This window comes from Mastigoproctus giganteus, chromosome 5, assembly GCF_048544385.1.
Source record: "Mastigoproctus giganteus isolate SK-2022 chromosome 5, ASM4854438v1, whole genome shotgun sequence".
In the NCBI taxonomy this organism is placed as follows: Eukaryota; Metazoa; Arthropoda; class Arachnida; order Uropygi; family Thelyphonidae; genus Mastigoproctus; species Mastigoproctus giganteus.
The window spans coordinates 154,603,823-154,622,929 of NC_143579.1; the positions used below are offsets into that span (position 1 = coordinate 154,603,823).

Consider the following 19,107-nt stretch of genomic DNA (forward strand, 5'->3'; position numbering starts at 1 on the left):
ATGTGCCGCTGACAGTACACCCCCCCTTTCGCCCTACGTTCCATCCCTAACGCGGGTCGCCTGATTTATCAAGATAAATCTTCAAGTGTCTTTTTCACCCAGCAGGTTTACATATCATTAAACGGCTTGGTTGCTAAGCAACGCTGATTGTGTCGCCACCTTTGCCAAGGCCAGGAAGCTGGGAGCCTAATTGAATTTGTTGCCGCCTTTAACGCGATTTGGCGTCCGGGAGAAGCATGCTGGCAGTCAATTTACACATTGCTGGAGACTTGATCATAGCCACAAGACAATGGGGAACCTTTGTTAGCGCAGGCCTACGGAACTGAAGCAGATTGTTTTCTATCTCTCTTTTGGCCAGCTAGAAACTGATTAGCGAAGAAAACAAAACTTTCTTTTTTAACTCGGCTGTAAAGTTACGCAGACGCCCTTAGTTGATGTTAGGTCTGATATAAAAAAAAAAAACTGAAGGCGTGTTCATTTTGCTGTGCGCCAGTTTTTCGACGAACGCAATACATATTAGCTATCGTGTGATCTGCAGTGAAATTTCACTACACAAAAATGGAAGGGAGTGAACTGAAGAAGAAGAATGAAGTATAAAAGTGCTTCTTGCTGTCGAATAAATGCTGTAGAGATAAAACTTCTTTGGCCCCTTTCAACCTAACGAATTTTTTTTGATAGTCCATTCGTGCAAAATGATAAAGAAACCTAAGGCACACTTGAATACTTAATCTAACGCAATATCCAGAACAGGGGCAATTTTTGGTGTTTAATTAAGGCTTAAATAAATATAAAATGGCGTTTTTTGAAGTTATTGCGCTTCAAAGACTGTACTGACTATGTAGTGAGTACAATCTTCAAAGAGAATGTATTGCATAGTACATTCTCTGTCCAAATTGGCTTTTTCGTTGATTCGATTGCCTGATGAGGGATAATTGAAATGGAAATCGTCACAAACGCACATTTATTTCCGAAAAGGGGCTAATACTGAAATAGAAACTAACTGCAATGAAGGTATACGTATATCCACCGTTAAATTTGTTTTACTCCAAAATACCTGAAGATAAAATTATGTTTTTATACAGCTAAAATATCTTCCGAATACGATTAATTATTCAGCACACAAGAAACAGTTTGAATGATTAAGATAAGTGCGGGACCAGATCACAAAATATAGTCCACACAGCATTAAAAGTTTTTCGACATAAACAAATTAACAGAACACTTCGAGTAAATCGATGGGGTAAAAACAGCAAAAAGGATTTCAGAAATGATGACTACCTCTGTTGGTCCAAATTTGCATTACAGTAAGCCCTTTTGACAACAGAAGTTGATATCATTACTGCTTTCTGCTAAGGTCGGTATAAAAAATAAATTTATTCCCCTTTAGGCTATTAAAGTTGTCAACAACAAACATGAGCTGTCATGCATTGCTGCTGAGAAAATATTTTTCATTGTAAATGAACGAAAAATAGTTGCAAATAGCCTAGATAGACTGGGTAACACTATCTGCTACCGTGCAGAAATCCAAATGCTAGAATCGAAACCTATCTATAATGTATATCCCAGGCTAAATGAACAGAATTCAACACATCCAGCTAACGTAACACGCCAGCAGAAATCTCAACGCCCAACTTTACTGCAAGTCTGAAACACAGTTCAATAAAGTAAGAGAGTTGAAAGGATCAGCAAACAATCACACTTAACTCTATGAACGTCTTAACACGCACACCCAAGGGCATTTGTTTGATAGGTTTTGCAAGATTAAAATAATCTAAAGACTTAGCTCAGTGCAGGTTGTCAAATATTTACACCACGCTTTTTTTAATTATTCATAATCCTCTTTGAAACCATCGATACTATTCAAAAAGAATGGCCAGCAACTCGATATAATCCTGCACGTTATCCTTAGAAACCCACATAAGAAATAATCAGATAACTTCAAATTAGTTAAGTACAGCAGTCAGGCAACCCAACTACAGAGCATCAAGAGATGAGACAGATTGTCCACAGCTCACACTATTATGAAATATTTGATAAGGAAATCAGGAACTAAATTTACCGTATGTGGCCATACGGTAAGGACCTGTAAACTGCGTGCGTACTGCGGTGAAAAAAGCCCATAACATTTACTTCAGAATTTTCTGTGGTCTAAACAAGCAAATCCCAGTACATTCACTTTATCCGATGGATACAAGAGGAAATATTTCTTTCGTGATGTATCCATTCAGAGGGAATTGTGCTTCATCACAATGTTTTATATTGTACGTCAACTTGTGATCAACTTGTTTAAAAACAAGTTCATCACAGACCGTGTCACACGATTTTCTATACCAAAAACATTGCACGTGCATAGGAACTAATTACTTGCCATCTGTTTGTATATTATCTGTTACCAAATCTTTAAAAAATAAATCAAACTACAGTCTTTTTATTTGATTTTTGGTAATCGCGCATCCAGTTTGTTGTTGTTGTGAGGGTAGCAGAATTAGGGATTAAATTTTCCTCCCCCACTCAACCGCGGCACAGCACGAATAACACCGCTGATAGTCACCAACTTTTGCAGTGCATATGAAGCCCATTTTAGAATGTCCATGGGTAATCAAAGACAGGCTAATTTCTGCTGTGGATGGTAGTTTCAGGTCAACAATGGGTGGTTTTGTGGGTCATAAGTGTATGCTTTTTTATATACCTCGAATATAGAAAGCGTCCCCAAACCATCATGACGACTGTTACTTTTGTATGGTGGATATACGAGTATCAAAGATTTAAAAGTCTGTGGATCGAAAAGCTGTAGTTTATCTCTTTATGCTCGCCTCTACTGTTCAGTATCACTCAATACAAGACCTGCCGGTTCCAATCTACCTAATAGAGAAGAGTGAGGGACTTGGGTATAAACAAATCAAACGCAGAGCTCCTGATAACTCGTTTAATAAAATGGAATCTAGTGGGTCCCAGGTGCAATATTTCCATATAGAGAAAAGGACAATAAAACTGTTGCAGAATCGCTGTGCGATTGTTTCGAATTGATTGGTCTTTATGAAGAAATTAGTATTGGTTATTTTCCAGAAGAAGGGCGTTTTCCCATATAGTTCAATAAAAATATGAAAGCTGTTGCTTCACAATGGGAATATTACACCCATCGATTTGTATTGCGCACTCTGTTCATATTAAAGAAGACTATGAAAATGCGAAGCATGTTACAGAATATGACCAGTCCAATGGGATATAAAATTCAAGATGCTGGGGTTCCTTCAGGGTGGTTTGACTGAGTTACTCATGCGTTGCTTTCTCTGTCGCTGAGACAACAGAGAAGTAGATTAGCACTACAGAAGAGAATGGTCTGCCGCATACAATGTAGAAAACAACCACTCAGTTCCAAGAACAGTCCTGCTTGCACCAGTCCAAGGTTTGGCCAAAGAATTTTGTTAAAGATTGGATCCTCAAGGAAATACATGTATGTTTTCAACCCTGTCGGAAAAAAACTAAAAGTGAAAGGTAGCTATTTATTGGTCCAAGAGAATTATGCAGATGTTGGCATCTTCACAAGAACTGGGAGGAAAAAAAATGACAAAAAAAGATGACAAACCAATCTTTAAAACAAATTCTTTGGCCAAACCCAGGTTGGTGCGGAATGATGCAAGCAAGACTGTTTCCTAGAACTAAGGGATTGTTTTCTACACTGTATGAGGCAGGCTGCAGCTCAATTCTGGCAGACCATTCTCTTCTCCTGTAGTGCTGATTTGCTTCCTTGCTGTCTCAGCAGAGAGAGTAACGTATGAGTAACTTAGTCAAACCTCTTGTTAACCCAGAAGAAACTATACCATCTAGAAGTATTTGCAGACATCCTATTTATACTTGTCCTCATCTGTAACAGTCGTTTCCGCCTTGTAGTTAACAGTTCTTCGGTTTTGGTAATGTTAAAGACGAAAATTAAAATTAACTACTTGACAAGTTGATTGAAAAATTACGGAAAAATGGAACGTAGAACGACAATCAAGCTCCATTACTTGCACTCTTATCTGCATTTCTTCTGTCCAAATCATAGCGAAGAGCATGGGGAGATATTCCACTAGGACAAACAGTAAATGGAGAACAGGTAGCAGGGAAAGTGGGATGAAGTTGTGATGGGCGACTGTATCCGGTTCTTGGTTCGGGATGATCACACTGACCAAAAAAGACAGACGATCAAATGTACATTTTTAATGATTTTTTTTTTATTAACCCGAGAAGGGTTTCTGCTTTTAATCTTCGATTTTTTAGCTTGCTGTTTATTTGTAGTAAAAAATAAAACTTCAATCTGCACAAGAGTTAAATAGCACCATTAATAAATCTCCTAGAGTATTATAACGTATTTACTTTTCTTTCACTTATGGACAAACTACTGATTACTGCAGATGCAGAAACTAAGATCATATTCGGAATCAGAATACTCCCATGTTCATGCACGTAACCCGAAGATCATGATCTACTCATTGTCTAAAGTTCGATTCCTCGCTGGTGAAAGTTCGGTATACTGTATTTCTCATCGGGAACAGCAGGAAGCTTCAAGGGCTATTTTCAATCCTTTGCTGAATGAATTTGTCATAGGTGGAGGGCGCATGGTTTTTTCCCACTTTGAAATTCGGACTTTTCGTCCGAATTTCGAAGTGGGAAAAAAGATTATCTAGGAGAAGTGCACTGGAAAAGATTTGATACTTGGCCTTCGTCTTATTCTTAGATATATGAGAAACAAATGTCAAAATCACTCTTATTCCAGTTGCGTGCCAGAAAAGGAGTTAAATCGCAGCATATTTCTCATAACTTTCAAAAATCCACGCAGATAATTCTAGAAAGATGACACGCATGATGGACGCCAAGCATATTTTCGGCGACAGTAACTAACTTCTTTTCCAGCGGCTACTTCTATGATTGAATACTTTGAAACTGTTGCCAGATCAATCTTCGTGTTTTTCTCCTGAGGTGGCGCTTGCAGTGATAAAACGGGGAAGGTGTAATTTAGACTTGATTCGAATTAACAAAACTAACAGAGCCGCCACTTCACTACTTATATAAATCAGCCATAATTAACAGAAGTGCTAGGAAAGCTTTCCAGGAAAAGGAATTTATTTTACAGGTCCAGGTAAACTTTTAAGTTTGGCCTCATCAGAGCTAACCTAAGACCGGAGGGAAAAAACTCATAAATCTCAAAGAAAGTAATCTTAAATTTTGAGGCAGTTTCAAGCAAAAGAACCAAACAAATTGTATAAGAAGCTGCAGCCTACCGAGAATTTAATTCACTTAGAACGGGGATACGCTCTAAGGCTTTTATTGTAATGAATATCGATTTGACGGGGCCGTGTAGTGGCGACCGGAGGGGAAAAAAAAAAAAAGCTTCTAAAGAAGATTAAAAGCGAAATTAAAAAATGGAAGAAATAAAATTTCTCATCTAATTTACGAAACCAGTGAAATTGTCTGTATACGGCATCGTTGCGAGATGCCATAGGAGTAATTTTAATGAAATCTGAATAAATTCGGGATTTTAGCTTTTATTTATTTTTTTAGGATAATATTTTTGAGGATATCAGAGTACAAGTTATTACACGGTACTAAAATATACATCGCGTAGGTATATCTTATTTTGAAATTGTTAAACAAACCCATCGTTAACAGAATCAGCAAACATAATATGAATTCCAGGAATAAGCAGGAGGAAAAATTACAAATCAATCCCTAACAAGTGAAATTGTGGAGTGACTTCGAAGTAGGGGATGAGGGTGTTAAAGGTACGTCCTCTGTTATACTGCACGATGATAATCTCTTGTAGCAGATGGCTACTCGACTTAACTTCACTCGTCAATGACACCGTAATGACTTATGATGCATGCAAATGATCATTAAGAGATTAGTGACCCGTATAATGGGTATCGTGAGCGCGCGCATGCACACATACACGATATCAGATGAAGTTTTAGCTCGACATTAGTTGTTAACCTCAGAAAAGGTTAATGTGTGTATTAAACGCTCGAAGGAAAGTCAAAGCAGAAGTTTTGGAAGTGAATTGTTTGGTGATTAATGCATTTCGAATAGGGGCATAACTCTACATGAGATATCACAAGCATTAAGTTTCAAATCCTACCACTAATGTAGATGGCCTTTTCCAATTTGGAATCGTATCTCACTAGCAGTTATTGTAGATAAATATTGCGGGCAAACTATTTAGTCTAATTGATGTATCATCAACGACAGTAACTATAAAAGGAATAAAGAACTTGCTCTGCAAAAAAAAAAAGGTGAAAACATTGTGGATATACGTATTTTGATTTTGTCTCTATTTTACAGTACAGTTTACCATAAAATCAAAATTTACTGAACGAGCAGAACATAATCGGTGTTAGAAAACAGAGTTCAGATTTCAAGAAATAAAAATGAACTGTCGCATGAGTACCGATGTGTGATAATTACACTGGAAATCGTGTTAGGATAATGAAACTCTTACTAGTTTAGTACCGAATGATTAATAAAACATCAGAGGTCGGTCGATATCTGCATTACAGCAACATCTGAATTAAATTACAGAATGAGAACGCGGTAAAACTAGCAAATTATTAAAGATTAACAGGAGCAATCCACGATGTAATCAACGATAACGATAGCAAGCAGCAAAGTGGGGATGGAGGGAGATTTTCACAATGCAGCTAGCGTCATAATAAAGTATATAAAATTATTTGTAGTCAATGAAATTTATTTCGAAATTATACAATTAATGGTCAAATATCTGGTTCATCCTAACTAAATTTCTGCCTGCCCTGAACATTCTGCGGAACAATGAAGTATTTTGAGAATTTGAACAATCATCATCAGCTATTTTCAATCCACTGCAGGATGAAGGCCTCTCCAGCAACTTTCCAGTTGCTTCTGTTTTGTGCAATGGCCATCCATTTACTATCCACAAACTCATGAATTTCATCTGTCCATCTCCGACGTTGGACACATGAAGGTCGTTGGAATTCGAATAAATGGCTTCATAATTTTCATGTTTAGAGTAAGGTCATGCGAACGCCGTGATCCAAAAAAATATTCATCACGAAAAGGCGATTTTTAAAATCCAAAGAACCTTGTTTTCTTGTTGAGAAACCCCGAGTAACATACGCTCTCAAAAAACTGAAACATTAACCCTGTATGTCGGTATTTATTATGTTATTACAGGCACCTTGAAATATAAACGGAAAATTTTATAACGTGACTTTCATAAGTAAACCAAGATATTGAACAGGAATCGTTGTGGTACTACAGGGCTAATACAAGTGGCGTAACATCACGAGCTTGGATCCAAATGCAACTCATTTACTTTTTATGCAACTTTTTCTTTCTATTTCCTTTTGTATATCATCATAGTGTATCAAGGCGGAGTTGAACTAACGTTTAGGGGTCGCCCTTACATAATACGCAACACGTGTCCCTCCCCATAAGCTCAAGGTTCAGGTGCACTCCCAGTGACATAAAAGGATACGCTACTAATGTGTGAGTAGTACTTCACATCGGGATCCCCTCGGAACCTGGACCATTTATATAGTACGAAAATGAATCAGTCGAAGTAATGACGAGCTTCAAGTTTAGTTCTTGTGCAATTCGGGCGGATTACAGAACTGAACTTAACCGACATCTAAAACTCGCCCGATCTGCAGCAGTATTCTGGCAAACATCGAATTGTCAAATTTTCTTTTCAGTTTCTGAGTTTACATCTTGCTAGAAGGTGGTATTGGGAATGATCCTGAAATACAACCAATGTCAATTTTAAGTGGGTCAAAGGGCAATACCTGAATTAAACACTGCGTGCAAAGTTTGGAGAAAAGAACATACTGAAGTCTGATTTGGCCACAAATGTCGCACACAAAATGCAATAAGGTAAACGTTGAGAACAAAAAAATAATTATAATAATACTGAGGACTTATAAATCAGGGCCTATTTAAAGCATAAGCTTGGAGAGGAGCTAGCCAAAATCCTCCATTCCACTATTAATCATACTTCACTCTTAAATGTCTCACATTCGAGATCTGGAATTATTTTTGCTTCAAATAGGAATTCAATTCATTTAAATTACAAGAAAAAGATCACACAATTGTAAGAAAAGCTTACAAAAGTTTGTGGGTTTTTAAAAAACAAATTTATATTTTAAAAATGTTTTATTATTATTTGAAAAACTGTTTTAATTTTTAATATCTTTAGCCATGGCTAAATTGGGATTTTTTTCACACCTATGGGCTTACCAGCACCACGATGCATTAGAAAACCTTTTTTTTTCTTTTTTTTTGGCTCAAGCAAAATAAAGGAAAAAAAAAAGCATAACCTGTTCTCAAATTTGATGGTGTAATTTATTTTCGAAACTACTGACAGATTCACGAGTAAGTAAATACACTTTAATACAGTATAATCTTCGACATTTAACAAGGAGGAGATCAAGTTTGCGCTTCGCTTACAAAATGCTTAAGGGGCTTTACTTAGGGTCGAAATTCTGACATTCTTCGGTACACACTCCAAGTAACAGATTTTTTTTTCGCAATTCATGCAGAACCGATTAACAGAAATTTTTCCACCGATTTATCTTTACTCAGATTAATTAATGCAAATGGTTTAGGCCATTTTGATTATTGTGTGAAAATCTTTTACAGTTTTTTTTTTTTTTTTTTTTTTTTAATTTTTTAGGTTAAAACACTTTCGACTGTTATGTGGATTAGATCTGATGTGTGCGTGTGTGAAAGATGGTGCTGGCGCACTCGCATGTTGTTGTAAATTGAAATCTAAAATTGAAATTTTAGATTTCAATTTACTTAGGCCTAAATATAAGTACTTCTTGTAAAATTAATAGCCTTTCTTTCAGTGTTTGGAAAAAGATTTTAATGCCTTTAAAAATTCAGTTTTATTTATTATTTTGAAGTCATAATGTTTATATCAACATAAGCTCAATCAAGGTCGTAATATCAAGAGAGAAAAAAATTTAAGAATTTTCTACCAATTTAATGAAAGCGTTTATGTGCAAAAATCTGAAACAGAGAATACCATGTTCAGGTTTCAGAACTACAATTAAAAATGTACAGTACTTTGAGACAAACAAGCATTAAGCATTATAAAGAGGTACTTACCGTTAACCCAAAAAGGTCCTTGTGTTTTGTTTCGTTTTATTTCCATCAATAAAAAAAATAGGATGACCTGCTAATTCTAAACACCATCTAAAGGTAGTAATTATATATGGTATGTAATAAATGTTTAAGGCAAAGGTCCTCAACCCGCAAACGCCACAGTATACCAACCATGCAGTAGAACATGCTCTTTGAGTAGACCGGGGTTCAAGCCCTTGACTGCTAAATACAGTCGATCTGCCAATCTGCACTGGACAAGCGTGGCAGATTATGGTCCACTTTCCTCAACATGAATTGTTAAGGAAGCTTCCATCCTGCAGTGGGTTGATAATGGCTGCATTTTACCTTCTTTTTTTTATGAAATAAAAAGTTCCAAGCTAGAGTACATCATAACGCCACAGCCTGAAACTGGGATGAGAAAAATCTTAATACCAAAGAAATTACTTCAAATATGGGTCATTGATTATTACGCAATATGGAGAACGACGAATCCAGCTGTGAAAGAATTTTGAAAGGCAAAGCCCAAAATTATTCCAAAAGTCAAGATGCCTTTTAATGCCCCGACTGGCACAGGAGGATTATTATTTCTCTCCCAGCCTCCAAGCTGAGAACCTTTTCCTGATTTACAAATAATTTAACTATTCAGTTAAAATACTGCTTTTCTGAGAATAATTTTAATTCTTGTGAATTTGGTGTTATCCCACGGATTAATATAAGAAATATCGATGGTCAACCGATCACTTCTGCATTTTGCTGATAGCAGTTGGAATGGATGGAAAATGTAATTAGGGCTTAATGTTGTTTTATCGTATGATTAGCAGAGTATGTAGTGATGGAAGCTATGAGACAAAAATTTTCGTTACTGGGCTCCCTTAGCAAAGAGGGCAATAACGAAAAGTTACGAAAATAATACGATTTTGTCTCAAGTTAACATAATGATTTCACCCCCCCTCCAAATTCTTAATATATTTTATTATAAGCCCGAAGCAGCGGACCATCCCATTCGGCCATGCCCGAATACGGCTCTGCCTATAATAGTTAGCATAAAAAGTGCTATCCAATTCTTCTTGAATTTTGACAAATTTCTGCCTCAGCCATTTCTTGCAAGCAACTTATTTCGACGTTCCACAACACACTGCCTGAAAGTAATCTTTACAAGGTCTAATCTACTGCTCTTCTCTAAGATTTTACAGTTGTAACCCGTCTCTGATTCGTGTCTCCCTCAACCAGTGAGAATATTCTTTCTTTCTTTCTTCCTTCATTCATTCATTTTACTTATGCTCCTCATGCCCCCCCCCCAATGTTTCTAGTTGCCAACCTCTGCAGACCACATATTCTAAGCCGTTCCTCATACGGATAAAATGAGCTCTTCATCAACCTAGTTGCCCTTCCTTGCAATCTGCAACTTCTGTCGAGTGTGCAAAGGAAAGTCCAATAAATCATAGAATGTCACGTACCCTTCTAGCCACCTACTTACACTGCATGTTAAACTTCACGTCTTTCTTGTATCGTAATCCCTACATCTTTGTCATCCACTACGTCCTTCAATTTCTGTCCCCAATTCTACAAACTAATCCTGGGTTTCAGTTGCCCAAGCGGAATACTTTTCATTTAGCGGCATTAAATTTTAGATGTCATTTTCAGACCATACTCGCAGTCGGTCCACCCTGTTCTTCAACCAACTCCTAATCTGCTGAAGGATCTTCTTATCTAGACTTATTCTAATTTATACAATAACCTCTCACGAGGAAGTGTATCCAAAGACTTATTAAATTACAAATATATAATGTGAAAATTGTTTCTAGCATCCAACTGCTTTATAACCTTATCTGAATAAGTTACTAGATTAATCAAGCAAAATCTCACATTCGCGAAACTATGGCGAGATAAATTCAGGAAACCATCCTTGTCGAGATGATCCTATATTGCGTCTTTAACCATAGATGATATAATCTTACCAACCACAAATCAAATTCACTAATATATGATTGGCTCATTTCTTTGGCTCCTCTCTTATGGAAGGGGGGAGAGGAATTGGCACGTCTGCAGTCCAAGGAATAATCAGTGAATCTAATGATGATGATCTCGTTGCCATTATTAATGGCCGGATGCGCCTCACCTACCGCCTTTTGCAGTATAATAGGATGTACACCATCAGTTTCTCTCTCAGCCCCAATAAATTTTCAGATAGGCGCCTCTCCGATATCATTATGCCACACATTTAAAGTTCAATTTGGCTTCACTATTTCCTTTGGCACTAATGTGGTTTTATTAGGAAAGATAGTTGCAGAATACCTGCTCAACTCGACCAACATTTAAACTGGACTGTCTATTATATCACCACTTTATCTTGAAAGGAACTTAGTGAACTTGATTTCTGCTTCTTTGCGTTCATATATGCGTAGAATCCTCTCGCTAGTTCTTAATTCTCTTCGCCAACGATTTTTCATTTCTCAGCTTCTGCTAGTCTTACTTCGCCAGTGCGTGTTAAACGCCAAAGCAAGCAAGGTTATGTGACGCCAATATATTGTCCGTAAATTGAACATGTTCTGTGGTCGATCTGCCCGTTTGCTGGAAAAAAAAACCATGCAACCCTTGCCTGAGATCAACTAACTCAGCCACGTAGTGAGATGGGAGGTTAAAATTCCTCGCATCATTGATGGGATTTGAACTGGTGGCTTTGCTACCCAGTGTGGGGAGGACGATGTTATATACAAGGGCACGCTATTAGTAGTTTTATTACGTTATTGTATGAAGCAGTGTCACGCAATAGTCTACTTCCCAATGCTTTATTCCTTGCCCCCCCCCTCTTTTGCTCAATATTCGAATCTTTTAGCTGTCTTCTCTCTATTTTGGTAACTTTCTTTTGGAGTACTTCTCTACTGGAACGAATGTGCTTGTGACTGCCAGAATAAATCGCTTAAACACAAATAACAACCACAGATAATAGAGCTCAAGAAATACTGAATCAGCCATATTCCCCGCCCTAGAATAAATCATGATATCTTTGACCATCGACATTTCTTTGGCATTATCCTAAACAGTTGAAAAGATCATAAAAGCCCTTGGTCAAAAACTAAAGGACATTATAGTTTTTTCAACTTTGGACTGAAGAAGCTCTCATAATTGCCAGAGTCACAAATTTGCGGAATATTTATTTGAATAAATCAAAGTTAAAATAAAAAGCTTCAGGTGAGAGGTCTATTTAAATAATAAGCTGCCATACTCAGTACATTTTTCTATGGAAAAGGCTGAGAGGTTTTTCCCAATAGCATTATTTATTCATTCTAAGTATCAGGATGTCTAAATGGAATGTAAACAAAAAAAATAGGTGCTCTACTTACCCTTTCGTCTTCACTTTCGCTATCACACTGTAAAAAGAAAGGTCACGTTATTAAAAGAGTCTGCTGTCGCATTAGATGCTAAAAAATACACTTAACATATTACCAATTTTAATATTTTTCTTAAATAAAAAATTACCGCATTTTAATGCAAATTTTAAAACAAATATGTTAATAATATTGTGGTAATGACATTAACTACTCATTTGTTGGGAGGGGGAGCTCAGTTTTCTATTTTTATTGTGGGTTTAATGAAAAGATGCGACTCTCAGATCAACTGATAGAAAACAAAAGTACAAAATAAAGATCCCTACCTCTTCAAATTCCCCGTCACTCATCCTATAATGCAACAACCCTTCCTATAGCAATCCGTTCTCTCGCTGCATCTCCTGAACCAATTATAACACAACTCGTCTACTAAATATTGATAACCCGGAAAGTTTTTGGCTATAGATTTAATCAGTTGTCACTAGGGGGCCAGCATAGTAACAGCGCTTGCATCGTTTGTTTCTATAAAATCGTTTGATAGCTTGGATCAGTAGTATGGTCCCCTCATTAAAAAAATAAATAAATAAAAAGCACGCATCTTCACCCCCGCTAAAAATAAAATACTTTTTTAACAAAGGGTAGATAAAAACAAGTCACGAAACTGACACCACTGTCGCGTGACTTACTCCAGACTGAGAACGTCCGAGTACACGGCGCCTCTAGTGGTAAAATGAATACATACAGAGCACGCGCCACACGCCAGCAATTGATTTTTTCCGAGTGCGCGCGTGTTCATCTCTTCCCTAACAGTGGGACTCCGTCTAATAAGTCTCGTGTGGAGAGAAAGAGAGAGAGAGGGTTGGAGGGAGGAGGGGGAAGAAAAAAAAAAAAAAAGAAGAAAAAAAAGAGGAAGAAAACTAGAGAACAACGGCACATCTAACATCTCTAGCATAACAGATGGCTATTGATTTATTTCTGCGACAAGTAGCAGGGAGGGCTGATGTATACGGACTACGAAACAGTTGATGAAAAATTACTGCCAAAGGAAACAAACAAGGCAAAACAGAAAGCAATGTCATTTTTCTTCTTCCGGAATGGAGGAACGATGGAGAAAAAAAAAAAAAAGTAGCCTCGCGATATATACATCGCAGTCGCAATACCGAGAGGTTTTATTTAAGTAACTGATTCTTTATAAAAATGAGAAAAAAATTACAGCGAGGGCAGCGAATATTTCAACGGACCCGGTGTTTAGTAAAATACGGCTGATAGAGTTTAATTCAATACAAGAAGTGTTCCACCCTTCGCTCCACATCAACAAAAACTGCAGAGGTATCGCAGTTTTTCTACATAACGAGGGATAGATAGGCACACGAACCGCGTTTTGCAGATACGCAAAAGCACGAAGTCGAAAGGTGGAGTTTGAATTCGAACCTGTACTAAAAAATAAAAGCCTCGCTATTGAACAATCGATTTGAGTTTTACATCGTTGTTCAAGATTCGGAGTTTGAACAATTCGTGAAACATTGGGAAGTATATTAGAATAACTGCAAACGTTTGGGTTTCTCAATCCTTTTTGCACTTCCAGGCGGGGACTTAAAGGGCACAGAGATAAAAAAAAAAAAAAGGGGGGGTGGGGTGGAAATGAACCTTTGAACACTGCTGTTGATAAATGAATATCGCTATGTCTTTCTGGCAGTTGAAATGAGGAATCGAACAATGGGTTCACCAAAAAGATGCAATAGAATATCCAATTCAATTATTTTTGGGAACATCTGAGATGTTCCCAAAAAAATAATTGAATTACACCAAAATTACTGCAAATACTCAAGGAAAATATGAGATGCGTGACGTGGAAGAAGAAAGCAACTCATCAAGGTTAAAAAAAAAAAAAGATGAAACTTCGAAATCGCTTGGTAGATCTCTCTCTGCGCTAGAAGCAAGACGTTGGAATTTGAGTTTTGTGAGGACTTAAAATCAAAAAGGGAAAGCCAAGAAAAATCACTCAGCACGACGTAGAAAACAGCAGATGGGAGGGAGAGGTGAGGAATTCCTTATCTAAGAGCTCCAAAGAACAAAAGTGACTAGGATGCAGCAGATCACATAAATTAAGTGACCCGAGATCTAATTTACTCAAGAAAAACAAGACTCTTGCACTTAAATCATAATCAAATCCTTGGTTGGTAATACATTCACCGTCACGAAGGGCTTTTCTACAAAATTTAACTTAGATTGGATTATCGTGATAAGTTCGTTAATTTTCAAATGGGAAATTGTAATGTTCAAGTAACGCATTTTCTAATGAGCAAGTTTATAATTTAAACAAAAATCTACAATATTTTTTCGATACAGTACTGAAAAAAAATATTAATAATTACGCTAACAGCATTAAAAATGGATGTAAACATATGGACAGTTGCTTACGTGCAGGCCGATAACGAGGTGTGGTATTTGTTCCTCTAGTCCATGTAAGGAATGCTTTTAAGGAACACGGAAGGCGTTGAAGTCAAGCAGAACAGAATTCCCTAAGGTTGTAAAAATTAACTGAACGAAGAAATTATATTGTGTATCATAGGCAAGGCTTGGCATCTTTATTCGACACTCATCAAGGCAATATTGGAGTTTGCATCCTGGCATGGACTCCTAGTTATAATACTGACATTAGACTAATAGAACCAATTTAAAGGAGGAACTTTTTTTTATTATTTTTTTTTTATTTGTACGGATATAAATTCATAGATGCAAAGTCGAAGACTCAGAATAAACACCATTCTGCTTCCCTAAACGCATTGGTAATATTATGCATACGCGTTAATATCGTTCTGCACGTTCTTATTCGTAAAATTTTCCATTCCAAGTCCTATTAAGATCTGGATTAGCTTTATTGAGTTTATTTTTTCCACCTAATACTTGTTGAAGAAGTACAGTTCATATATATATATATAAAAAACAATTTCAAAGAGGCCCTGTTTATCCGCATTTCTTGGTACTTAAATCTGAGTATGCTGATTCCTAATATGATTTCGTTTACCCACAAATTAAAGAAAAGTATCTATGCAATAATACAGACAGATTTATTAGCAATGTTTAGTTAACGTACAAATAGAATTTCATTCTTCGCCACAAATAAACAACAAGCTAAAAACAAAACAAAACGCAAATTCCAAAGCAGAAACTCGCCTCGAGTTAATAAAAAAAAAAAAAAAAATTTCCATAAAAAGATCGGAAACCTAAAATATCGGAATTTACCTCGCAACTGCTTAGGTATTAATCGATGATATTTATTAAAGGGATGTAGACATTAAAACTGACTAAAATTTAAATTGCGTAAAGAAAAATGTACCTTTTTCGATGCTTGCCATAAGCGTTTCACTATATAAGATTACTGTTGAACCATGAGTCCAAACGGGGAACTCTCACATAATCATCAATTGGTTCTCCTTTCTTCTTCCTTACCATTTTGAATCAACTGACGATCATTCGAAAGTTCCCCGTTCGGACTCTTGGTTCAAAAGCAAACCTTATATAGTGAAATCCATATGCCAGGCATTGAGAAAGGTAACTTTCCCCTATGCATTAATTTTAGCCAGCTTTAATGTCAACACCCATTTTAATCAATCTCATCAATTAATACTTGCAGTTGGGAAGTAAGTTCCGATATCTTAGGTTTCTGATCTTTTTATCATTTCACCTCGAAACTGATCCATAAAATTAATACAGCAAAAAAGGTTCTCTAAAAATTGTATACATTGAACAGCTTTATCTTCTGTGGTCGGTGTAATCATCCCGAATCAAGTATCTGTCGTTGCCCATCAATATAATTGCCTTTAATAACTTAAATCTCACCATTCTCAGTGTCTCTTCTCCATTCGCTGTATGTCCTGGCTGAATCACTGAATTTTTCCCCATGCTCTTCACTATAATAGACCGGATTTGGTCCGAAGAAATTCAGGTAAGAGTGCAAGTAATGAAGCTTGATTGACATTCTGCGTGCTTTTTTTCTGTAAGTTGCAATCAACTAGTTCTTTGTAATTTTCTGTCTTAATATTACCAAGAAAGCCATTCAAACTAGGAATTTTGTCAGCATTAGTCATTTTCTTATGATTAAGCAGATTCAAACATCTGCTTAACTTGTGGACCAATAAATACACCACCGTCCATATTTGCATTAGATAGTTTTGGAAACAGCCTCTACATGCTTGAACGTTTCACCTTGAGGATTCAATACTTTAACAAATTACTGAACCAGTCCCAGCTTGATATATATTGGTGGTTGTGCGCCAGGCTGCAACTCAATTCCAGCAGACCATTCTCTTTTTCTGTAATACTGATCAACTGCCCGAAAGATAAAGCAAGGCAACTTAGTGCAACCACCTTGCAAACTCGGAATGAACCATAACATCGTGAAGTAGTAAACATTAATATTGTATATATTAATGTTCTGGATATTAAAGATGTCAAGTATACTGTTTACCTGATCAGTGATGTAACACAGTCTTCTAGTCTGCTGGCAATGTTGTGGTTTCCACTGTTTGGAATATGTTTCTTATTATAAACATTCGATTTATCGATGGGTGTATACTCTAATTGCGAAGGAACACAGCCGTCAAACGTTTACTTGAACTGTCTATTAAAAGACGCCACTCTTCGAGATTGCAACTAATACCAATTTTCTAACACAGGGATTCTGAAACATTGTAAAAACAGGCACATGTCTTTTTCTTGTTTTGATGTGGAATACAGAAGATTCTACTATTCAAATATAATGCAGAACTTGTGACGAGATTTCACAAGTTCTGCATTATATTTGGTTAGACCAGAAGTCCCTCACTAAGTCATCCAATTCTTGCTGATTAAAGAAATGTGGTGCTGTACTTGAAGCTTGTAATCCCGATTACCTTGTTCATCAAACCAATTCTGTATGCTAATCTCTGGGAAGATGAATGGGAACTGGCCGAGGAACAGAGAATAGTATGCTGGGATATACTACGGCTTTTCGATGATATATCCACCATACAAACGTAGCGGTCGTCATGATAGTTTGTGGGCTCTCTCCATATTGGAGGTATCGTAAAAGACAGTTATACTTCCACGAACCCACTCTTCTATGTTGCCCTGCACCTACCACAGCAGAACTGATGCGCCACTGCTTTGATCATTCCAAATCAAGCTTACTGAACTTAGAGAAAAAAAAACAATGAACAAGTACATTATTACTGGGGATAGTCCTGAAATAATTTAACTGAGGATGTGGGTAGAAGGGGATAAATATGACACGGAGAGTTGCAAGTGGGGGGGGGGGAGTTTAAACGGCAGTGTTCGCGAGCTCAGGAAGGCCCGGGGAAAGCTTTTTCATGATAATTAATTCTTGAAACAAATTTGAGGATTTTTTTTTTTATTTAAAATAGAACTATGAGTATAATGACAACAGTAACTGCCCACAGGCGCCAAATTTTATAAGATGAGCTAATTAGTGTAATAGATCTCAGGAGTTGTCATGGCCCTTACCAAATTACAGCCCTTGGACACAAATTCCTTCTCCAGCTTGATTACTGTGATGCGACTGGAACAATTTGGTAAACGAGCTAGAATGGCCGCGCAGTTTCACGCTGACTGAATACTGTGTTTTGTTTCTTACTGTCAGAAATAATTAGATTAATAATTATTTATCTGATAGCATATATAACAGAGCTATGATGCTCATATTGAGGTAAATTTCTCTTATTCTTCTACAAATTATTGTTAATATGCACCCCGAAATTGCACTGATTTACAACGCATGCATTCTGATGGACGAATCAAACCGTGAATATTATTTGCAAGTTGTGTGAATTTCAGCGCAAGCCATAAGGAAAAACTACCAACAACGTACCATCAAAAGGAAGGATAAGCCAGACGTGGAAGATGAGAAGCGACGCACGGTACAACGGACCTTCCTAATCCAATCAATCAAACGTGACGATAGGTCTCAGCGACTGACGTTGTCGGGAGTAACTGGGGGGGGGAGCCATCACGACTGTAGTGGGGGGTACCCCGGTGCACAAACCTCACGGGAAACTAGTGCGAGGCGTGAGGGTGAAGCAGATTTGCTGGCAGTGCTGAAAGCGCGCGTAACTGTCACAATAATTGGCGACGCTGACACTCGGTGGGGTGCCGTTGCTGCCGTTCGACATGACGGGAGATTTACTGCATAACTGCGGGTGGAAGGCTGGAGGGTGGCATACGTGACCATACAGCGGGAGCGCAATGATATTTCAAGCGGAAAACATACAGAATGAGCGATGCTTCGTTGTTCTTTTGTTCGACGCACAAATCGGCCATTTGGGTGTGCACAAGGAAGTGGTGTGTGGAATAATAAACGGAGAGGCTGCAGATACGTTTCTTAGTGGCTGATATACCAGACTCCTAACACTACTGACCTTTCATCAGCATTGGTGTTCGCACTATAATTATGCAAGAAAACTAAACACTCGTTCAAATTTCAGTGAATATCAATTTGTTACGCCATAAACTTGAAAGTGAAAATGTTAGAAAAGAAATTCTTAACTTAAAACTGAATAACTGCAGGGAGAATTATGAGGACATCGTGGTGGACCAAGAATCATGCGACAAACTAAAGTGAAGCTAACTTTTGTGATAATAACTCTAATTCTTTTAATATCTA

General features: G+C 37.2%; 1 protein-coding gene across 1 annotated transcript in view; it reads right to left on the reverse strand.

Moving 5' to 3' along the window:
- The window catches only part of LOC150085776 (uncharacterized), a 1,040,408-nt gene that overhangs the window by 524,173 nt on the left and 497,128 nt on the right, over positions 1 to 19,107 (reverse strand). The window contains exon 5 of the mRNA XM_090374246.1: positions 12,462 to 12,488. Within this exon, the coding sequence (XP_090230372.1) occupies positions 12,462 to 12,488 (27 nt within the window). The remainder of the gene's footprint in view (positions 1 to 12,461; positions 12,489 to 19,107) is intronic.